The 24,927-nt window shown below is 40.1% G+C and overlaps 1 protein-coding gene and 1 pseudogene across 1 annotated transcript; both read left to right on the top strand.

The window, feature by feature from the left end:
* LOC127419661 (lethal(3)malignant brain tumor-like protein 1) overlaps positions 1–24,927 on the top strand; it is a 58,319-nt pseudogene that overhangs the window by 10,009 nt on the left and 23,383 nt on the right.
* Positions 3,315–8,052, top strand: LOC127420466 (uncharacterized). Its single transcript, XM_051662785.1, has 2 exons — positions 3,315–5,520; positions 7,366–8,052. The coding sequence occupies exons 1-2, from the start codon at positions 4,915–4,917 to the stop codon at positions 7,753–7,755; spliced, it is 996 nt and encodes a 331-aa protein (XP_051518745.1). The 5' UTR covers positions 3,315–4,914; the 3' UTR covers positions 7,756–8,052.

Genomic DNA, 24,927 nt, shown 5'->3' with positions numbered 1-24,927 from the left:
GAAAGCCTGTTGGCACGGCTCTGTCCACTGGACCGGATCTGGTGCCCCCTGTGAGATCAGTCAAGGGGCTGGTGACATAAGAGAAATTAGGAACAAACCTTCTGTAATAGCCAGCCAGCCCCATGAACTGCCTCACCTCCTTTTTGGACTTGGGACGTGGGCAGGCCGCTATTGCTGCAGTCTTATCAATTTGGGGATGTACCTGCCCATGACCCAAGTGGAAGCCCAGATACCGTACTTCCACCTGCCCAATTGTGCACTTTTTCGGGTTTGCCGTGAGCCCTGCCCACCTCAGCGACCTCAGGACGGCTCTCAGATGCTGCATATGCCTCTGTCAGTCATTACTGTATATAATGATATCATCTAAGTAGGAAGCGGCATACGCAGTTTGTGGCCAGAGGATCTTATCCATGAGGCGCTGGAACGTGGCGGGAGCCCCGAACAAACCGAACGGAAGAGTGACGAATTTGTGTAATCCGAACGATGTGGAAAAGGCAGTTTTTTCTTGGGATAATGGAGTTAAGGGGATCTGCTAACATCCCTTAATTAAATCCAATGTCGAATAAAATTTAGTCACAACCAACCGATCGAGCAGTTCGTCAATTCGGGGCATTGGGTATGCATCAAATTTAGACACCGCGTTGACTATACGGTAATCAACATAGAACCGGACTGAACCCGTTACTCTTCGGTACAAGAACAACCAGGCTTGCCCAATCGCTGTGCGATTCTTTTATCACCCCCATCTCGAGCATTGCCTCTAATTCATCCCGAATCACCTTTTTCTTGTGTTCCGGTACACGATATGGCTGACTACGCACTACGACTCCCGGTGGGGTCTCGATATGGTGTTGTATGAGGTTAGTCTGACCGGGAAGAGGAGAGAACACGTCGGCAAACTCTTTTTGGTGTCACTTCCTTCTGCCAGTTGGTGCTTCTATGACCGTGACCCACAATAGCCACATCAATGTAATTAGCCCGCAAGGCCAAACATTTGGCTCAATTTTGATGTCAATCACACGATGCACGCAGAAGATATAAGACACTTCCTTTTTCAAATTTTTTGACATTAGTTTATCGCGTTGCCATGGCAACAACGTGCGATATATCAAAAATCAGTTAGCAATTTAGCATCATCAATGTCTTGGCATGATGTTGCCCACATTTGGTACCTGTAACATGAAATCCCTAGGAAGAGTATTTCAAATTCCAGAGCATGCATTTTTCAAACAATCCAAAATGGCCAACTTCCTGTTGGGCGGAGCTTATGACTGTCAGCATGAAAGTTGTCCGGCTTCATGAGATATATGTGTACAAAGTTTGGTGATGGTAGCTCAAAAGGGATGTGCTACAGAGCCCCCCAAACATGCCCATTTTCTAGGTGGCGCTACTGAGCCCCCCCGCAAGTCCCCCCCCCCCTGCAACTTTGCCCAGCCCTAATGGTTGACGACTCTGATTTGTGTGCAAACTTTCAAGAGTTTTCAAGCATGTTAAGTACCCCAAAAGTACCGAAAACCTTGAAAAGAAGAAGAATCCTTAGAAGAACAGTAGGGTCTCCGCACTTTCAGTGCTTGGGCCCTAAATAATGAAAAATCCTTAGAAGAACAATAGGGCCCTGCACTTTCAGTGCTTGGGCCCTAATAATAATAATCCTTAGAAGAACAATAGGGTCTCCGCACTTTCAGTGCTTGGGCCCTAATAATAATAATAATCCTTTGAAGAGCAATAGGTCCTCCACACTTTCAGTGCTTGTGCCCTCACTACTGTATAGTAATGTAATGTTTGCTATAAATACATTTAATGAATAATAATAGCAGAACACTTCATTTGACAAAAATATCTCCAATGTTGTTTTGGATTGTATTGTGAGGATTTTGTATAAAAACACGATGTGAAAAAAATTTATATTGCAATGTTCATAATTAATTAATCATGTTCATTAATACATTTCAGACACAAATAAAATTTTATTAGATTTTGGTAATTAAAATAAAATGAAACTATCAAATACAGAATTGAGAAAAAATAACCATCCGATAATCACAATGTACATTAAGATCTTGTGTGTTTTTGCTTAAATATTACACCTGTTGGGCACAAACATGTAAATTGTCCTGGAAATGTCCTGGGAAATTGTGCCTTGAAAAGAATGGGAACCCTGGAGAGGTCAACAGAAAATGGGTAGACTGGTTCGAGCTGACAGACTACGGTAACTCAGAAACAGCAGAAGATCACGTTGAGTTCCACTTCTGTCAGTCAAGAACAGAAAGCTGAGGCTGCAGTGGGCACAGGCTCGCCAAATCTGGACAGTTAAAGACTGGAAAAACATAACCTGGTTTTGCTGAGGTACACAGACTGTAGGACTTTCTGTCAGCTCGAACCAGTCTGGCCATTCTCCACTGACCTCTCTCATCAACAAAGCATTTCCATCTGCAGAACTGCTGCTTACTGGATGTTTTTTTGTTTTTGGCACCATTCTGAGTAAACTCTAGATACTGTTGTGTGTGAAAATCCCAGGAGATAGCAGTTACAGAAATACTCAAACCAGCCCATCTGGCACCAACAATCATGCCACAGTCTAAATCACTGAGATACAATTTTTTCTCATTCTGATGGTTGATGTGAACATTAATTGAAGCTCCTGACCTGTATCTGCGTGATTTTATGTATTGCAATGCTGCCACACGATTGGCTGATTAGATAATTGCATGAATAAGTAGGTGCACAGGTGTACCTAATAAAGTGGTCGGTGAGTGTATATTACACTTTCAATATTTTCATTTGCAATAAAATTTAATTCATAACAAAAATGACAATAATTTTCATCCAAATTCAATTTTCATCAAAACATCAATTTTAGTTACAGAACAGTATTATAACATTAAATATACTACCATTTTTCTTACATGACTTCAATTTGTTAATTTGTTGACAAGGATTCACATTACACCGACCTTTACATTACTAATGTGCATAACTGATCAGTATTTTAATAGACAGGAACATTTCATAGCTTTTAAACTGACTATCAGTTTCAACACTTTGGCATAATATGATGCTCAGTCAAATATTTTTTTAATGATTAAACACATTTCTGTACATTTCTATTACATCAGATTTTTTTTTCTTTTTTCTTTTTTTTGCTGTAACTTTGATCATTTAAAAAATGTTGCTGTTCACAGATCAACTTTACAATATAGTTTTACGGGAAATTGAGAAGATATGTGTGTGTTGCCATTTGGCAACTCTGTACCACAGTTGAATAGCAATGATGCATTTCTTCATTGATACTGTAGTAGGATCAATTCTATTTTTGCAATTATTATTATTATTATTATTTTATCCCCTTTTCTCCCAATTTGGAATGCCCAATTCCCACTACTTAGTAGGTCCTCGTGGAGGCGCGGTTATTCACCTCAATCTGGGTGGCAAGTCTCAGTTGCCTCCGCTCTGCGCATCTTATCACGTGGCTCGTTGTGCATGACACCGCGGAGACTTTACCACAACTTACCACGCGCCCCACTGAGAGCGAGACCAACTAATCACGATCACGAGGAGGTTACCCCATGTGACTCTACCCTCCCTAGCAACCGGGCCAATTTGGTTGCTTAGGAGACCTGGCTGGAGTCACTCAGCACACCCTGGATTCGAACTTGCAACTCCAGGGGTGGTAGTCAGAGTCAGTATTCACTGAGCTACCCAGGCCCCCTATTTTTGCAATTATTAACATATTTGGAAATGTTTGTACTAATATAATTGTATATACATAAATAACACAATTATAATTTATGTTTCATGTGTTCAGAAAAATGAACAGTATTGTTCTGCAGAAAGAAGCCAAGAAGAATAAGATTGTACAGTTAACACTGAGGATGAGTTTCGCTTTCAAGAGCAATGCTGCAAGATAGAGGATAATGATTAACTCAATTTGAGTTTGTAGGAGGTCCAAATGTGTAAATGTAGAAGTTCATTATGAAACATGAAATTGATCGTTTTTAAATAAACTAGTTATTGGACCATTTTCTATTGTGCTACAGAGTTGCCATATAAAAAAATTTCCCCAAAGTTTCCCCCCATTTTTCCTTTTTGTTATTACAGCTTTTTCATGTACAAATGCTGTTTTATTAACAACATGGGTCCAACTTTATATTAGGTGTCTGTGGCAGCGGGGGCGTGGTCGAGCGTCCGTCCGGAGAGAGAGAGTCTGGCACAAGGAAGCCCATGGTGCTCGAGAAGCTGTCATGTTTAACCTATTGTGTTTGGGAAGCTAATGTGTTTAAGTGACTACGTGCCTGTGAAGCTGATGAGTTTGTGAAGTTGCAAAGTATTGAAGTGGCCGATTAAAAAGTCTTACCTGAGACTGGAACCTGCTTCCCTGTGTCCTCCTTCCCTTCTGCTGTGAAGTTGTGTTACACTGGTGCCGAAACCTGGGACATTGAAGTATGCCCCATGGAGTCCTCGCAGTTGGCAGAGATCCTCAAGTCCTTCGTCGGCCTACACCAGACCCACCAACAATTCCTGCTTGAGCTTCACCAAGACCAAGATCGCCGGTTCTTCGAGACCCTAAGAGTTCAAGCAGAGGACTAGCATGCGATCTGGAGCCTCCTCAGCCAGGAGAGAGCCCTGGCCGCGTCCCCGGACAAACACAGCCCCCTGCCCCCACCCACGCTTTTGAAGATGGGGGCGGAAGATGACCCCGAAGCCTTCCTCAACCTCTTTGAGTGAACCACCGAGATCTGGGGCTGGCCGCATGACCAATAAGCGGCCAAGCTCCTCCTGTTGTTGTGCGGGGAAGCCCAGCTTGCTGCTCAACAACTTCCGGCGGCTAACCTCCTTGCTTATGAAGACCTGAAGAAGTCCATCCTGCAGCGGGTTGGCCGCAGTCCAGAGCAGTACCGCCAGCTCTTCCATTCCATGAAGCTGGAGAAGACCGGCCGCCCGTTTGCCTTCACTCAACGGCTCCGAGACACCTGCCGGAAATGGTTGCTGGTGGGGGATCGTGACGTCATGGGAGTGATCGACCAGGTGGTGCTGGAGCAGCTAATCCATCGACTACCAAAAGGAATGGCAGAGTGGGTCCAGTGCCACCACCCGGTGTTGCTTGAGGAAGCTGTCCGACTGACGGAGGACCATATGGCAGCGTACCCAAGGGTGGAAGAGCCCTCCTACTCTCTCTCCCCTCCCCCTATGTTTTCGACATTCTCCTCCCCCTCCCCTCTTCCCTCTCACTCTGCTCTCTCCCCAGGGCCCTTTGCTGCCCCGTGGAGGCGAGGAGTCCCACCACCAAGGCCAGTTTCCCATGCGCAGGGGTCGGTACCTCCAACATCTACAGTGCCCCGCCGTTCTCCCCCTCAGCCAGAGGCGCCCACCGATGCAGGTGCAAGCATAGCGCCTGGGCCAGCCTGCTGGAGTTGCGGAGATCCGGGACACTTCTGTGCTGTGATGGAGCTGGGGACGGTGGTATGGATCCCCGACACTCCGCAGACTGCCCCCGACCAGGCCGGAGCATACCGGATACCGGTAAGTGTCAAGGGGGGTACTCACCAAGCACTGGTGGACACGGGTTGTAATCAAACCACTATCCACCAACGCTTGGTTCAACACAAGGCTTTGGGCACAGCTAAAATGGTGAGGGTGAAGTGTGTGCATGGGGATATTCACAACTACCCTGTGGTGACCCTTGTGATTAAATTCCGGGGAACAAATCATAGAGTGGAGGCCGCGGTTAGTTCCCGCCTCACCCATCCGCTGATTTTGGGGACTAATTGGCCTGAATTTAGAAATGTATTAAAGGGAATATGCGCGGATGGGTCTTGCACAGAAGCGAGGAGATGTGAAATGTGCGATGCTCTGGCAGGGGAGGCGGAGCCAGGGCCGTCTTCGTCAGCTCCACGTCAGGATGACGAAGGGGATTTCCCTTTGGAGCTGTCGCAAGACGGAACCCTCAAGCAAGCCTTCAACCAAGTGAGAGTGATCAGTGGTCAACAACTCCAGCCGAATGTCACACTTTCATATACCTATTTCGCAATTATAAACGAGCGGTTGTATAGAGTGACACAGGACGCTCAAACAAAGGAAGATACAACCCAGCTCTTAATACCGCAGAGCCGCCAGGAAATGGTGTTCCAGGCGGCTCATTCTAGTACCATGGCAGGGCATCAAGGGGAAAGAAAAACACTGAATTGACTAATAGCCCATTTCTATTGGCCAGGCATTGGCGGCGATGTTCGCAGGTGGTGTCAGCTGGTGAATCCACTGGCCACCCCAAAAGCGCCTTTGCGCCCCTTTCCACTGATCGAGGTCCCCTTCGAGAGAATTGGCATAGACCTTGTCGGGCCATTAGAGCAGTCAACATGCGGACATCGCTTTGAATTGGTCCTAGTGGACTATGCAATGTGATATCTGGAAGCAGTGCCCCTGCGCAACATCTCAGCACGCAGTGTTGCTGAGGCACTCTTCAAAATAATCTCCCGGGTGGGGATTCCGAAGGAAATCCTCACCGATCAGGGCACAACCTTTATGTCACGGACACTACGTGAGCTTTACAAATTATTGGGCATTAAGTCAATTCGCACCAGCGTTTACCATCCACAAACAGATGGCCTGGTGGAGAAATTTAATAAAACCCTTAAAAATATGATTCATAAGTTCGTGCACGAGGATGCTAGAAATTGGGACAAATGGCTCGATCCCCTGTTATTCGCAGTATGAGAGGTCCCGCAAGCTTCCACTGGGTTTTCCCCATTCGAGCTGCTGTGTGGGCGGCACCCGTGCGGCATGCTTGACGTCATACGCAAAGCTTGGGAGGAGGGACCTTCAACCAGTAAGAATGAAATTCAATACGTTCTTGATCTTAGAGCAAAACTCCACACCTTGGGGCAACTAACACAGGAGAATTTGCTCCAAGCTCAAGAACGACAGAGCCGACTGTATAACAGGGGAACTCGGCTATGGGAATTTGCACCAGGAGATAAGGTACTTGTATTACTCCCCAAATCGAGCTCCAAATTACTCACCAAGTGGCAAGGACCTTTTGAGTTCACACACAATGAGTGGGGGATCTCAATTATGAGGTAAAGCGAGCTTATAGAGGGGGCGCGTGTCAAATTTATCACCTCAACCTCCTGAAATTGTGGAGGGAGGCGGCCCCTGTGACGTTGGCTACGGTAGTTCCGGAGAGGGCGGAGCTCGGGCCCTAACTATTCGGACATCACCAGCCCGCTGACTGATCTCACTAAAAAGGGAGCTCCAGACCCGGTCCACTGGACAGAGCAGTGCCAACAGGCATTTTCGTAGGTTAAAGCCGCACTTTGCGGGGGGCCGCTTTTACATGCACCTAATTTCTCTCTCCCTTTTGTGTTGCAGACGGACGCTTCAGACAGGGGGCTGGGGGCCGTACTCTCGCAGGTGGTGGAGGGGGAGGAGCGCCCAGTGCTGTACATCAGCCGCAAGCTCTCTTTGAGGGAAACAAAGTACAGCACCGTGGAAAAGGAGAGTCTGGCCATCAAGTGGGCGGTCCTCACTCTCCACTACTACCTGCTTGGGCGGGCCTTCAACCTCTGCTCAGATCATGCACCACTCCAATGGCTCCACCGCATGAAGGATACCAATGCGCGGATCACCCGGTGGTATCTAGCTCTCCAGCCCTTTAAATTCAAGGTGGTCCACAGACCGGGGGCGCAAATGGCTGTCGCTGACTTCCTTTCCAGAAATGAGGGGGGAGTAGTAGACAGTCCGGATGGCTCCCCAGCCTGAGTCGGGCGGTGGGGATATGTGGCAGCGGGGGCATGGTCGAGTGTACGTCCGGAGAGAGCGAGTCTGGCACAAGGAAGCCCACGGTGCTCGAGAAGCTGTTGTGTTTAACCTATTGTGTTTGTGAAGCTAATGTGTTTAAGTGACTACGTGCCTGTGAAGCTGATGATTTTGTGAAGTTGTAAAGTATTGAAGTGGCCGATTAAAAGTCTTACCTGAGCCTGGAACCCGCTTCCCTGTGTCCTCCTTCCCTTCTGATGTGAAGTCATGTTACAGTGTCTTAAAGGACTGTGTACTAACATTAAAATACATACAATGCAATGTACTTATTATGTAAGTAAATGTTATTCTGTAAAATTCTCACAAGATTCACATTTGCTGCTACTGAGGTTGAGGTACAGGTAGTTTTTGGGGTAGGGTATAGGGTAAAGATTGGGGTAGGGTTAGGTGGTAAGGTTAACAGTGTAACTACAGATGTAATTAAATGCTGGTACTTGTGCAATGCAACAACACGTATGCACATAATAAGTTCATTGTATCAAATGCTTATGTACAGAGTAGTTAAAGGCACCTAATATAAAATGGGTCCACAAAATGTGTACCACACAGGGATATCATTTGAATAATGTGTCATTGTGTAACATTGTGTAAAGAGCCATTCTTTTTTAGTACAGGAGATTTTATGGCTGTTTTGTTTCTTTATGGATGCTTTAGTCTCGCAGGTGTTGAAAGGATCACACAAGCACTGGTGCCCGTACATGAACATGAGATGTTAAAGCCCATGAAAAATAGGAAGAGGAGGGAATACAACAGCCCATCTGAGGAAGAGACTGACACTGATCTAATGGTACAATTCTTTGAATTAATGATGACTGTACTGTTGTTGTGATCAAACTTATCTTTACACCCTATATTTTGTTCTAATGCATGAAAGCACACTGTTGTCATTCAAGGAGGAGAAAATTGAGGCTTCAAAAATTGATTGCAGGCAGAACAAAGCAGGTAATTTGATTCTTTATTGCATCATAATACTAATTTCCCCATGATTCGCAACAAATACTTTATGAAACTTTTATGATCACTAATGCACTTAAGTAAAAATTTCACACACAAATGTCATCTGATGTATCAAAAGTGACATAAGTTATCTTGCCCAAACTGAAGCCAACTAACACTCACAAAGCACTAAATATGAGTAAAAATCAGCTTTCAAGAGTAAATAAAGTCTGTTTACTGGCCAGTTAATCTTATCCAATCAAATCAAAGAGATTCAAGTGCTCTACTAAAGAAAAGCTCAGTGCCTATTGTGCGACTTCTAACAACTTCAGGGGGAAATTTACTTTGAGGCCAAAAATGTTTTTCTTTTATTATCATAACTTTGAATCTCTGTTGCAAGACATTCCTGGTATTAAGCCAAAAGAAAATATGTGGAACTAAATGTACCTTGAAGGTTTTGTGCCAGGTCGTGTGTAAATAAGATACTGTATATGCTGCTAGTTACCATAACAATCCTGCGAGTGACACAACAGTCACACATATTCAAGCAATCCCAATATTCAACCACTAGATAATTCATTTGTCATAGGGGCAACATAAATATTCTTCCTAAAATAATGCAAAATACAGTTTAAAGGCCTTTTTTTTTTTCTTAAACAACCCAAAACACAGGTGTGTATAGAAAAACAATCAGTTCTAAAACTGTTCAGTATATTTGTGAATAAACTGTGACTGTGTGTGCAGGTACAGCTGAGAGTATACTGGAGCCGTGGTCCTGGCCGCATTATCTAGAAGAACAGAAAACTGTAGCAGCTCCAGTCAGACTCTTTTAAGCAAAAACATAATGTGACTCAAATAAAGAAATTATATTTTGCATATAGAAAATTAAACCTAATTTAGGGCCAGTAAGATTTATTTTCATGACAGTTATGTACCCACCAGACATTAATGATCTAGTATTGAGTCATTTGACCCTCCATAAAGAAATGGTAATGAGAATCATCATGACAATAATGGGAAAAGTAAAAGTAAAACATCTAGATGCATTACAGTAAAGAGAATTGGGGGCCAATGTGCTTAAGTGTCCTGAAAATAATGTCACAAAATCTTAATGGTTCTACTTGTAGGCTTCTTATGTATGTATTTATTTATTTATTTATTTGGGCTTAAATACGACCAGGACATATTTTTGACAGGTTTAGTTTGAATCACCCAATAAAAAGCACAACAATCGGAATTTGGTATGCAAATATTACAATGATCATGGTCATTGCTTTTAGGTAGATTTTGAATTTTTTTACTTCTAACAAAACTCAATGGGAGTAAAACTTTAAATTTATTAAAAGTATAAAGTTGACATTGAAGGCATATATTATGTGGTTTGAACTGATTTAATTGCAGAAACGTTTGAGTAGAATAAAGAGATTTCAACACAGAAGAGCAATATCAATACGGTGCTGCCTTACAAGCAAAGAATTTAAACAGATAAAACAGTTTAGTTAGAGATTTAAGAATTATCTTTTTCCAATTGTAATATTTATACATGTCGATCTGTCTAGTCCAAGAGGGTTCCCATGAATAAAAACAGCTTTAGACAGGGTATGAAGTTATCGACATCGACCCGCAACATCCCTCAATGTATTTTGTCCTGACAGTGGCTGAGGTACAATATACCTGCATCTTTCTGAAAAACTATTTCAGGCTTAGTTCACATACTTGACTGATGACTTTGACAGGTCATTGACTGTAAATGTTTGTCTCCAGGTTTGTGGCTTCAGATTACATCTTCATTTTGATGGTTATTCTGATTGTCATGATTTCTGAGTCAACGCCAACTGCCTTGATATTCACCCGGCCGGATGGTGTGAGAGCACAGGACACAAACTATATACTCCAAAAGGTGAATTATAACATTTTAAATTCTACTCTGAAATCAAATTTGATGAGCCACATTAAAAAAAAATAGCTTAATAGGCCTATACACACACCAGGGATTAGAAAGTACACTGTGCTAATAAGCACAGACATTTGAATATCAAAAAAAAAAAAAAGGGGGGCTACATGGCATCTGGCACAGTTGCTGCAGTCAACACTGGACAAGTGTGTGGGCAATGAAAGGATTCGACAACAGGAAAGTAGACTAGTTCTAAAAGTTTACTGATAAAAATTATTTGGTCTACTGAAAAGTGATCAAAACAATATAATAATGTTATTAATCTGTTACTGGTATTAAAAATAACATTTTCACTCACAATTGAAAGTGATTTTGTTTACCGTTTTCTTTTACATTCTGCCAAAAAAAAAAAAAAAAAAAAAAACACAATTATAATAATAAATTTCCGGTTTTGAACCATTTCTAATCCCTGATACACACACCTGTGACTAATGGAATTCTATATTAATGCGACATGTTTACATACTATATCTACAATATCACTTACAGTTAGCTTATTAACTGTATTACTAATTGCTTATCGTGATTAATATTAGTAATACATGTAATTATTTATTGCATATTGTATAATCATATTGCTGTTGCCACTGTTTTACAAGCTGCTTCTAAGCTACAGTTGTGGCCAAAAATGTTGGCACCCTTGGTAAATATGAGCAAAGAAGGCTGTGAAAATTGTTTATACTTTATTGTTTGTCTTTATTGTTTATCCTTTTGATATTTCATTCAAAATATTCACAAAAATCTGTCCTCAAATGGACATCAAACAATTTCAAACACAACACAAGTTTAATAAAAAAAAACTAATACTTTTCTCAAATATATGTGTGGTACAATTATTGGCACCCTTTTATTCAATACTTTGTGCAACCTCCCTTTGTCAAGATAACAGCTCTGAGTCTTCTCCTATAATGCCTAATGAGGTTGGAAAACACATGGCAAGGGTTCTGAGACCATTTCTCCATACAGAATCTCTCCAGATCCTTCAAATTCCGAGATCCACACTGGTGGACTCTCCTCTTCAGTTCACCCCACAGGTTTTCTATGGAGTTCAGGTCAGGGGACTGAGATGGCCATGGCAGAACCTTGATTTTGTGGTCAGTGAACCATTTTTGTGTTGATTTTGACGTTTGTTTTGGATCGTTGTCCTGCTGGAAGATCCATCCACGGCTCATTTTAAGCTTTCTGGCAGAGTCAGTCAGGTATTGATTTTTTATCTGTTGGTATTTGATAGAGTCCACGATGCCATGTATCCGAACAAGATGTCCAGGACCTCTGGCATAAAAACAGCCCCACAACATTAAAAATCCAGCACCACATTTAACTGTGGGCATGGGGTACTTTTCCTTATGGCTACCTCTCTGTGTGTGCCAAACCCATCTCTGGTGTTTGCTGCCAAAAAGCTCTATTTTTGTGACCATAGATCTGACCATAGAACCTGGTCCCATGTGAAGTTCCAGTAGTGTCTGGCAAACTGAAGATGCTTGAGTGTGTTGTTGGATGAGAGCAGAGGCTTTTTTTCTTGAAACCCTCCCAAAAAACTTGTTGTGATGTTGGTGACATCTGATTGTAGTTTTGGAGACTTTCTGACCCCAAGACCCAACTAAATCCTACAGTTCTCCAGCTGTGATCCTTGGAGAATTTTTGGCCATTCGAACCATCCTCCTCACTGTGCGTGGAGACAATATAGACACACATCCTCTTCCAGGCCGATTCTTGACATCTCCAGTTGATTGGAACTTCTTAATTATTTCCCTGATGTTGGAAATGGGTATTTTCAATGCTTTAGCTAATTTCTTTTTGCCACTTCCCATTTTGTGAAGTTCGACAACCTTTTGCTGCTCATCATAACTTTATTCTTTGGTTCTTACCCATTGTGATAGATGACTAAAGGAATTTGGCCTGTGTGTGATACCTCATATTTATACCCCTGTGAAACAGGATGTCATGGCTGAACAATTTCATGTTCCTAGTCACCCAGGTGTACAAAAAAAAAAAAAAAAGTAAAATATTAATGGGAATATACTTCAGATATATTTTAATCATAAGAATTTGTAGGGATGCCAATAATTGTGGCAAATGTTTTTTGGAGAAAAATATTTATTCAATTATGAGATATCCCCAAATTAGTTTGCTTCAATTAAAAGGCTTTGTAAATATTTTAAATGAAAGATTGAAAGTATAAACAATAAATTAAAAAAATTCCGCAGCCTTCTTTGCTCATATTTACCAAGGGTGCCAATATTTTTGGCCACAACTGTAGCATTAACAAAGAAATCTGTACTAACAGAGATCAACCGCTAATCGGTTTTACCGATGTTTTTTACAGATATTTACACTTTGCTGATTAATTGTGTTTTTTTATTTTATTGAGTTTAAAGATAAATGGTGCCATCTGGTGGGCATGTAAAGAATAGGCATAAATAAAACAATTACAAAATATCAGTTTTGCATATCGGTTATCAGACATGTAAACATAAAAAAATAAAAAAAATCAATACTGGTTGATCTTTAGTACTAACATGCTGTTGTACTGTAAATTCTTATATGGTATAGTTTATGTACTGTAAATGGTATTATTCTAACAATAGTACCATTCAACATTCTTCCTTTGAAGGATGCAAAGAGGAAGAGTTTTCTTGGTCCAACTACCTAAAGATCACAAGATCACAAGCTGCTCCAAACGAGTTGTTTTCTAGCACAATCAAAGTAAGTCATAACAGAAGAAACACTGAACCTGTGTTGCATTTACTTACAAAATGATTTTGTCTGGACAAAAACCTTGTTTGGTCATTATACAGACAGAAACGGACTGTGGATTTGAGGTGGGGATGAAGTTGGAGGCTGTTGACCGTATGAATCCCTCTCTCATCTGTGTTGCCTCAGTAACAGACAAAGTAGGCAACCGTTTTCTGGTTCATTTTGATAACTGGAATGACACGTATGACTACTGGTGAGTTACGACTCATCAAGCAAGTTATGTTATTTCAAACTATAATCCCTATGCAAAAGTGTTACTATGTGTTTTTTGATGTTTCATCTTTATCGCAGGTGTGATGCCCACAGCCCATACATTCATTCCATTGGCTGGTGTCAGGAGAGAGGACTCCCCCTCACACCCCCACAAGGTGACTGACATATCTTGTGAATACCGAGTTTATATAACTCTAAATGAAAAGTGCCTACATAAATTACCAGTAGTTCTTACTCAGATTACTTCACAACCAATTGTAAAACAAAAGTACTTTTACTCAGTTACATAACTGCAGGAAATTATGTTGCATAAGTAGCTTGGTGATAGTCATGACCAATTCATGAACATTTTAATGAAAGCATTGAAACAGTTTGCAAATTGGTCTTAACGATTTTTTCCACAAATAATTTAAATCAAAATGGCAAGTTTGCGATTGAAATCCATCCGAGTGGTTCTCAGTTTAACAACTCGCTAATTAAATAATTAGATCAGAATTATTCTTGATTACACAACTCCAGTGGTGAATTCTCAAAGCCTTCTTTGCTGGCCTAACATGCCAAATAAATAAATAATTTTCATCCTTTCATTCTCAATCACCTTTTTGCCTATGTATTTTGAATCGCTTTCCACTCTTAATTAATCTACAAACAAACAGAGAAAAACGAAAAGTTTATCCAGTCAGAATTTATTCCTTGATGCTTACAAGCGAAGCCTGACAACTGTTTCACAAATCGCATGCCCAAAGTCGAGCTCGTTAGCAGAAGCAGCATGTGAGTCTGAGCTCCACCCCCTCAGGCCTTCAGAATATCCACAGAATCCCTCAACAGTGCAAATGAATGAGCAACTAAAGTCAGACTCATCAGCCAATCAGATTGATTTATTTGTTGTTGGTGGGTGTGATCTTTAGGATATGTCCCAGTCGAGGCCTTCTAGCTGGCCTTGAGTGACGCAATCACGCTTTAAGTGATGTAATTTGAAAGCGTGCGCGAGATCTTGCTGACGAGTCGACTGTCATTACTGCTGGTATCGCCATTGAGAAAGAGATCCTTATGGGTTTAAAAACACGAGATGTTCTGCATGACCGTGTGTTTGCTTAATTTATTAAACAGGAAAGGAGGATTGATCTACACTTAAAGTAAATTGGTAAGTGCTTATTGCATTGTTATAGCAACATCAGGAGTTTTCTAAGTGTAAATTAGGCTGCTTGAGCATTCAGTGTCAGATCAAGTTTTGAAAAGTAGTGCTACGTTCCATTCAACTCGGAAAGTCGGAATTTACAACTTCCTACTAGGAAAAGTACAATGGAATGCATCTTGAAGTCAGAATTACAACTTGTAGGCTCATGCAGAAATTCTCAAAACGAAATTTATTGCAAGCAACATTTAAATCACAAATATTATTAGATAGATTTTTCCAGGTATTATAGACCTCCTTGGTAGATTCATAGGAAAAATTATTTTTGAATGTCTGTTTGGGAGACGTTCATTTCAAACAGTAATGCTGCTGTTAAAATTAGGCTTGCTTGAGCATTAAGTGTTGTTTTAAGTTCTGGCTTTCGTGCGTGGACGTGTTTTTAAAATGTCAATTGGTATTATTAGTTAGCTGCGACATAATGTATGATGCCCAAAGGCATAGGGTGTCTTATTCATTATGAAACTGTGTTTTCTTAATGGCATGAACCACACTGAAGGCCTAGACTTTTAATGCACGGCCCGCCACGGCACAACTCACTGAAATTGTCAGATAAGTCACTCAAATCACTGAATCAATCAAGTAAATCCAAAGTGTTTCTTAATTTAAAAACCGTTAAGTTGAAGACAAGTTAGTTCTCAATTAAGAACTCACTCACTCACTCACTGAATCAATCAGAATGGTTCTTGATTTAACAACTCACTTACTCATTGAATCGATTAGATTTGTTATCGATTTAACAACTCACTCACTCACTGTATGTTCAAGGTGGTTCTTGTTTTCACAACTCACTTCATGATTTAAGAACTCACAAAATCGGTTATATAACTTACTCACTGAATCAGTCAGAGTGGTTCTTGATTTCACAACTTGCTTACTGAATTTGGCAGATAACATATTCACATCACTGAATCAATCAGTGTTTCTTAATTTAACAACTCAGTCACTTACTGAATTGTTCAGGTTGTTTCATGATTTAACCACTCACTGAATCGGTCGTACAACTCACTTCCTTGCTGCATTAATCTGGAGTGCGTTTCCCAAAAGCATTGCTCACCAACTATGGTTGCAAGTTCCATCGTTACCAACACAGTTCAACGATTTGGTGTTTTTCAAAACCATAGTTCCAACAAACATTCGCAAACAGCATCGCAGTTGTGTGGTTGAAACTACAGCTCTCCATCTGTAGTAAGAAGCATAGTTCCTTTGTTAGTTTGCTGTGTGGACATCATTTGAATTTGCAGAGGCTTCTATCTTTAATTCGATATATATCTTTTATTCTGTCAAGACTTTGACCTCATTTACATGAACTCACTCACTGAATCGATTAGATTGGCTCTAGATTTAATAACTCACTCACTGAATCGATTACACTGGTTCTCGTTTTAACAGTTCACTCACTAAATCGGCTAGACAACATACTCACTTAATGAGTCAGCTACATATCCTAACCTATTTGTAGACTCTAGCTCCCTGCTTCCACTTACCATCTAGATTGTCATTGCTAAGATATAACATTAGCATGTACATGCAATATCAGTTACTTCAAAACTTGTGTGCAGGATTTTTCTTATGAGCAACTTTAACTTTTAATTGAGTGCACTTGCCATTACGGAATCTTTACTTTTACAAAAGTATGACTGTTAGGTATTTACCCAACACTGGCTAAGTGTTATCTTCTCCCGGTAGATTACCCAGACCCTGACAGTTTCTCCTGGGAGAGATATTTGGAGGAGACAGGCTCAACGGCAGTCGCTGCTGAAGCTTTCACTGTGGTTTGTTGAATCTTATAATAACTCAAAAGACTGCTGAGTGGTAATTTAATGAAACTATTATCTGCTGTTTGAAAGAGTCAGTGCTGATGAAATTTGAAAATATGTCAGAAATGACATCAAATCTATAACATTCCATTAATAAATGAACAGATAACTGTATTAAAACACTTCCTTTAGCAAAATGAAATCCAGGTTTGAGACTAAATGGAAACTCTGACTCTTTTTGTGTGTTTATGTAGCGTCCGCCTCATGGCTTCCAGATGCAGATGAAGTTGGAAGCAGTGGATAAGAGGTGTCCAGGGCTTATCCGTGTGGCTACAGTGCAGGAGGTGGACACATACAGAATTAAGGTGTGAAAAACTGCAGGTTACAGCTATTGTGATACAACAAACACCATCATATGACCGCCAATTTAATACAGCACAATATCTGTCTTGCTTTAATTGTTAAAAAAAAATAATATGTGTAAAGCCCAAAACTGTCAGGGTTCTGCCCTTAGTCTCCCCCCCCCCCCCTTTTATTAATAAAAGCCCTTAACGCTACTCTGCATTTGAGTCCTCACCCTTCTACAAAACCTGTCACAAACAGAGATAAGTGTTAAGCAAATGATTACCGGTATTTTAAATATAAGAAATTGTCACAACCATTTTTACACCGGTGTATCACCGCCAGAGGTCGTTATTGCTTGAGTGTTGTATAAGCTCCACCTGTGATCTCATTCATTGCAAAGTATTGTTTGTTCTTGGACTGCAACTCTGAGCGTTACTTTATTGTCTGAATTTTTCATGTTTTCTGACTGTCTGCCTGTTTATTGCTTTTTTGGATTGTGCTCTTTGGATCTGTTTGCCCTTTTTTTTTTTTTTTTTTTTTTTTTTTTCTGTTTTGGCCATTTGCCTGTTTTGGATTTTATACATGTAATTGTTTTTTCATGAAAATTCTTCGCTCATGGAGCTAGACCACAGTGGTTTGTCTCCTAAATCATAGAAATGTGACTGTAAAAAAAAAAAAAAAAAAATGCAGCATGAGTTCCCATGTTGGTTCCGACTGGTAAATGCTGGTCTAGGTGGTAGTTTAGCATAGCCAAGACGTTCACCAGCAAATCATAGCTAATGAAATGTTTTCTGTAGCAATATCTATTCACACACCACCAAAATGTGGCTCTTGTAACATTTCAACCTTGTTTTATTGGATTCCATTACACCTCTGTTATCCGCAGATATTATAACATGGTTGAATTGTGCTTTCATATGTCTGAATGATATACAGAAAGTGCATGTAAACAGGAACGCTACTTTTTCGCAATACACTGCTTTCTAGCAATAAATCGCTTTCTGGTGTCCTTGTAAACATACTGACTGAATCAGTTAGACAACACACATACTTGCCTCATCGGTCAGACAGCTCACTCACTGAATCAGTCAGACAACTCACTCACTCACTGGATCAGTTAGACAACAACTCAATGAATCAGTCTGAAAACTCACTGAATCAGTCTACTAACTCACTGAATCAGTCAGACAACCCACTCACTGAATGAGTTAGACAACTCACTTTCTGAATTGGTCAGACAACTCAGTTACTCACTGAATCTGTTCTAGTTGTTCTTGAGTTAACAGCTCACTCAATGAATCAGTAAGAGTGGTTCATGAGTTAACTTACTCACTGAATTAGTTCACTTGTGCAGTAAGAACGCTAACATATCACATTACAAAATCTTATCTAAAATGCAACAGGACAATATTTTCCAGTAACTTTTTTTATTATTTGAAATTGTGATAAAAAATACTACCAATTTGGAGTCACGTGATGTGCTCTAGGCAGTTAGACATAACCAAGAGAGCTCTCTAGAAATCGCCTAATATCTGTTGAAATAATCACTGAAACATTGCCAAAATAGTGGTAAATTGTTGCCTGGTACTGGTGTGCAACGTGGAATAATGGAGCGTTGACCAAAACCTAGGAAAGATGAGCATAGAACCGCCAAAACTACCGAGAGAAAAGGCGCTGAGGGGAACGTCTCTGAGGGGGAAAGTTCCACGGGGCTACTCGCCGCCGCACTGAAAGAGTTTTGTGAGATCATTGGGAGTGTTAAGCAGCAGCTGATCTCTCAAATGTTGGACCTTCGCAACTCCATCCAGGGCTCAATTGATACCCTCACCGTGTCTGTCTCATCTATGCAAGGCCGGATCACTACGGCTGAGCAAAGGATCAGCGATGTGGAAGATGCAATTTCGGGAAACGAGCGATGCTTCAGTCTCCTCAAAAAAGACAATGAGTTTCTCAGAAATAAGCTGGAATATATAGAAAATTATAACAGACAAAATAACATCCGCTAGACTGGATTGACTGAAGGAGTTGAAGTTCGGGCCACGGTCGAATTCTTTAAGACATGGCTGCCCAACGTTTTGGGAGAAGACAACTTCGGTGCTCCACTTGTCATCGAGCGCGCCCACCACGTTCCGGCTGTGCGAATCCCGGGGAAGACTCCACGGCCAATCCTAATTTGACTTCTGAGATTCCAGGACCGTGAAAGTATCCTACGTATCGCCCGAGATAAAGCTCCAATTGCCGTTGATGGAAAGAGAGTCAGTTTTTATCCGGATTTCTCATCGGATGTGATGAGCCATAGAAGAGGAATGATTCCAGCGCTCAAGGCATTAAAGGAGAAGAATGTCAAATGTCATCTCGTATATCCCACTCGTATTCGAATTCTTATGAAGGATGGTGGAACACGGTTCTGTCACGCCGGACGAAGCATTCAAGTTCCTATCAGAACATGACTGAGTAGCAGTGGAGTCTGCGGCACTTCGAGATGGATACGGTCTCATACTTGTCCCAGATTGATTCAGCAATTATTTGTTAGAACGGTGAGTGATTTTGCTGACTGATTACTCTGGGAACTTCACCTGATCATCCTTGATTTCATTTGGATGGGTATTTTGGTTTATTTTCCCCACTTCCTTTGAGGAGTTGAGGTGGGTGCCTGTATTTTTTTCGCTTCAATTTTTTAGTGAGGGATTTAACCTGTTTATGGACTAAAGACTGCCATGGACAGTTTTTCTCTGACGGGCAGCTGCACTTGATTGGATTTGGAATTGAATTCAATATGTTTGGGGCATTATTCTTTATAAAGGACTGTTGCATATATCAGTGTGTTTTATGTGTAAGGAGAGCTTGTGGTTAGACTTTCATTCTTGTTTGGGAAAAGAAGTGCGAGCTAATTGTTTCTCAATGGAGTATTTTTTCCCCTCTGCTGCTGTATAGTTCTGGTGCAGCAGCTATGTTAGGATTTGTGTGTGTATATGTGTTTTCTTTTCTTTTGTTTATTTGCTTTTCTGAGAGATACATGTTAACATTTTAAATCTGTGGTGATATTGGATCGATCTGGTTAGTGTTAATTCTTTATGAGGGCACTTTATATGGTGATTTGGATATCATAGATTATACATGATAAAGCCTTTGAAATTTGTGACATTTAATACAAAGGGTCTACATAGTCCATTTAAAAGAAAAAGAGTCTATATGTACCTTAAGAAGTTGGGGGCAGAAATAGTTTTCCTGCAGGAAATGCATCTAACAGACTCTGAGCATAAAAAATTTAAAATGGAGTGGGTGGGCCACGTGTTTGCATCCTCCTTTAATTCTAAGGGGCCGTTTACACGACAATGTTTTCAACTAAAAACGGAAAACTTTTTATGCGTTTTGGCTGTTCGTTTACTTGACAATGGTGTTTTGGGGCCTGAAAATGCAAACTTTTGAAAACAGGTTTCAAAGTGCAAGTTTCTGAAAACGATACCGTTATTGTCTTCGTGTAAACATACAAAAACGCGAATTTGTAAAAATGATGATGTCATGCGCACGTGTATTACGTGTTATATAAAGTGATGGATTGATAGGCATCAATTTGAGATGTATAATTATCAATATGAATACTGGTGTCTGTGCAAATAACAATAATCAACAATTTATTAATTTGGAGTGTTTTGTGTGGAGTGTGAACATTGTACAGTAGGCAGAACCTGCAATTTGAAAATCTTGAAATGTATGGATTCAGATGGGAAAAATGTATTTGTATTTTAAATGTTATTTATTTATTTACATAATTTTATTTGATGTACCTTTACCCTGCAATTTATTCACCCACCACTTATGTATATAGCCTATAGACAGAGATGTGATGCCATGTACAGTATTCAATGATATGCTTAGAATATGAAAATATGAGGCAGTGAAAATGCATGTTAGATCCAGTTTACACAAGACCTCTCTCTCCGTCAGAAGATATCCATATATCAGAGTTCTGTCTGATATCCAAAACCAGTCAACATCAACAGCTCATGTTAACTTACTCTCCTACCAGCCCAAGAGTCAGCAGGGGGAATACAGAAGAATGCAGGAGACAAAGTGATGATAAAAATGAGCAGAGTTTATTGAATAATGGGCACGAGTACTTCAAAACAACACGCGAGACATTCAAAACTACAATGGTGGACTACAGGACTGTGTTTGTGCTGCTCAAGATTTTGAGTTTATTGACGCTTCTCCAGCGAAGTAATTGTAGTAATAAAGCAAACTCATCGTCCGTCCAGACAAAATTGCTCGATGCTTTCGCCATCTTCATTGTTTGTATTCACCACTCTGTGAAAGAATTCTTATGTGCACAGGCGCGTAGGGTTTCTTTACAAAGTGACATCAGCAACTACTGGCCTGGCATGCATAATACAGTGTTTTTAGTCATTTTTGCAGATCCGTGTGAACGGGGATTGTTTTGACAACGTTGTCGTCTGTACGCAAAACTTTTCAAAAGCGCAAAGGAAAACTTTTCCGTTTTTAGTACATTGTTGTCGTGTAAACGTACCCTACGTCAAGGGAAACTGCTATACTGATAAATAAAAATACCCCTTTTACGGTTACAAAATCGGTACTCGACCCCTCAGGATGATATGTAATGATACAAGGGCATATGTACTCTGAACATTGGAAGATGTTAAATATATATGCTCCAAATATTGATGATCACTTGTTTATACAAAATGTTTTCCTTCAAATTGCTCAATCATCAGGCTCACTTTTGGTAGGTGGAGACTTTAACTTTTGTCTAGACAATGTACTTGATAGATCTTCGACTAAACCATTGCCTCTTTCTAAAGCAGCTAAATCTACCATGGCTTTTATGAAAGATTTAAATCTAACTGATGTTTATAGACAGGAACATCCACAAGATAGAGATTACTCTCTTTATTCACATCCTCATGTTACACACACTCGTATAGATTATTTTTTGTTATCCACCCAACTTTTATATCGTGTGCTGGATGTTGAATATCTCCCTCGTTTATTGAGTGACCATTCGCCCCTTGTAATGTCATTGTCCATCCCAGAGAAAACAGGAGGGACTTACAGGTGGAGACTAAATCCCATTCTTCTTAATCTGAATTCCATACATTTATAAGAGAACAAATTGATATTTTTACTTCTACGAATAAACCATCTTGTTCCAATAGCTTTATATTATGGGACACTTTAAAGGCTTAGATTAGGGGTCAATGTATTGCATATTCTAAGGGGTTAATAAAAACAAAAAATTCCAATTTGAATAAGCTAGAATCTGAAATCTCAGCACTTGAAAAATTATAATATAAGGATCAGTCTAAGGATGTTTATAGGGAATTACTCAATAAAAAAATGGAGTATAATAAAATGAACACCTACCAGGCAGAGAGGGCTATTATTAGTTCTAATCAGCGTTATTACGAGCTTGGCGAGAAAGCACAAAGTTTTGGTCTGGCAATTAAAACGAGATGAACAGAAACAAATGATAAATGCTATAGATACAGGTACAGCGGAAACATACAATCCTGCAGAGATTAATGATGCATTTTAAGCAATATTACACAGAGTTATATATCTCTCAGGCAAGTACAGATCATTCACAAATGGATTCTTTCCTATCCTCAGTCCACTTACCTTGTCTCTCAGAGGAAGACAGGCTTAGTTTGGATCAACCTTTCTCTGCCTCTGAGCTGATAGAAGCCATTCTTCTACTGCCTAATAATAAATCTCCGGGTGAAGATGGCTTCCCATCCGAATTTTATAAAGAATTTAAAGATTTGATTGTGCTATATTTGATGGAAGTGTTTGACCAGTCTAGGATGGACAAATGTTCTCCAGACTCTTTCTCCAATGCAATAATTTCAGTAATATACAAGAAAGGTAAAGATCCGCTGAAATGTGCCTCCTATAGGCCAATTTCACTCCTTAATGTGGATTATAAATTAGTTACTAAAATGATAGAAGAGATTAGAAACTCATCTTCCCCTGTTGATTAACCCAGACCAAACTGGTTTTGTAATTGAGGGACTATCAGCAAACAGTCTGAGAAGATTTTTCAATGTCACTCATACTGCTAAAGAAAAACATATACCAGGAGTAGCTGTTCCTCTCAATGTCGAAAAGGCTATTGATCGGGTCGAGTGGTCATATCTTTTTGAAGTGCTGAAAAAATTTGGATTTGGAGCTGCATATATTGACCTAATTCAATCACTTTATAAATCCCCTAAAGCAAAAATTGTTACTAAATGGAATTATTTCTGCTTCATTCCCTTTGTACAGAGGATGTAGACAAGGATGACCCCTAATCCCAGCTCTCTTTGCCTGGCTATCGAACCTTTGGCTGAGGCTGTTAGATGCAATCCTGATTAAAAGGGCTTTGAAATCGGCCCTGAAATGCATAAAATATCATTGTTTGCCGATGATATTCTTTTATTTCTCACTAACCCCATAGACTCTTTGTCTAATTTACAGAATGTGTTACAATTATATAGCACTTTCTCTGGATATAAATTTAATATAGACAAAAGTGTTATTTTGCCATTATCAGTGTTTGACTATACTAGGGTGACCACATTCTGGTTTTCCAAAAAGAGGACACACTATTAGCATAACATAAATATATATAAATAAATAGAAATTTCCAACATTCTTTTGAATGTCCATGTACTAAAATAAAATATTTGATGCCATGAGTGTACCTTCATTTACTATTACTATTATTTTGAATGGCCATGGAAAATGAAGCAATGTGATAATTTTACCTGGTTGCAAAAAGTAGTTCGTTAATTTACCTGATGAACTTTCACCTTTTGCTGACCCTTTATGCTTTACAGAGCTAATGTGTGCTTCTAAATCGCTTGCACCTTTATTACAAACTGACACATAAGTGCCAGCTATGTCATACATTCTGCTTCTCACGGATCTCGACCTGGACGAAACCATGGGAATTTTTTTGCAAATCTTTTGCACTTTCGTTTGGGCATTGTTTCCACTCAGCTGTCATTTGCTGCTGCTGTCAAGCAACTGTTTGATGCCGCACACAACAGCGCTTCGTGCGTTCGTGGAGAGATTGACAGGCAGTAATTTGGCCAATAGTTGCTGCAAGCCTCTTATAATTGACCAATTGGTGTGCGAGAAGGCGGGACTTACAAAGAGGGGTCAAAGCAATGCAAATATGCACGCACACACAGTGAAGTATTAGATCAGATGCACATCATAATGCAACTAAAGCCGAATCCCGGACATTTTCGCAAATTTAGAAATCCCAGCCGGACGCTTTAAGGTCCGAAAAAGAGGATGAATGGTCACCCTAGACTATACTGCAATGGATGTTTTTTCTTTTAAGTGCTCACCTACTGGTATTAAATATTTGAGTATGCAAGTAGATAGTAATTTAAAGAATCTCTATAAACTTAATCTGGCTAGTCTTTTAGAGAAGGTGGGTAGAGAGTTAACCAATTGGATGGATCTACCGCTCACATTACTTGGTAGAATAAATGCAGTTAAAATGAATATTTTGCCCACATTTTTATACATTTCAATCTCTTCCAATAACTAAACTAAACTGGCTTTAGATTATAATCAAGGAGGACTGAGACTTCCCAATTATAAGATGTATTACTGGGCAGCCCAATCCAGGTATTTGTCTCAGATGTTTGCTGGTACTCCCTTTCCATCTTGGATTAATATGGAGAAATCTGAGATAAAAGAAGAGTGTCCTGCCAATATATTATATACATGGGATGACAAATTGATCAAAACAAGAACCAATAACCCCATGATTATTCATTCGGTTCAGAATTGGTATAAACTGCGGTCGCTGTTGGGACAGGGTAATTTTCTCTCCCATAAAACACCTTTATGTTACCTTATGTGTCATCAAAACAAAAATTTTAGGATATGGGCACATAAAGGAATTACACATTTGGAGCATTATTTTGATGATGTTTTAATGT

Source organism: Myxocyprinus asiaticus, chromosome 29 (assembly GCF_019703515.2).
Source record: "Myxocyprinus asiaticus isolate MX2 ecotype Aquarium Trade chromosome 29, UBuf_Myxa_2, whole genome shotgun sequence".
Taxonomy (NCBI): domain Eukaryota; kingdom Metazoa; phylum Chordata; class Actinopteri; order Cypriniformes; family Catostomidae; genus Myxocyprinus; species Myxocyprinus asiaticus.
The sequence above is the reverse complement of the archived record's forward strand: the minus strand, read 5'-3'. Positions and strand labels throughout refer to the sequence as shown.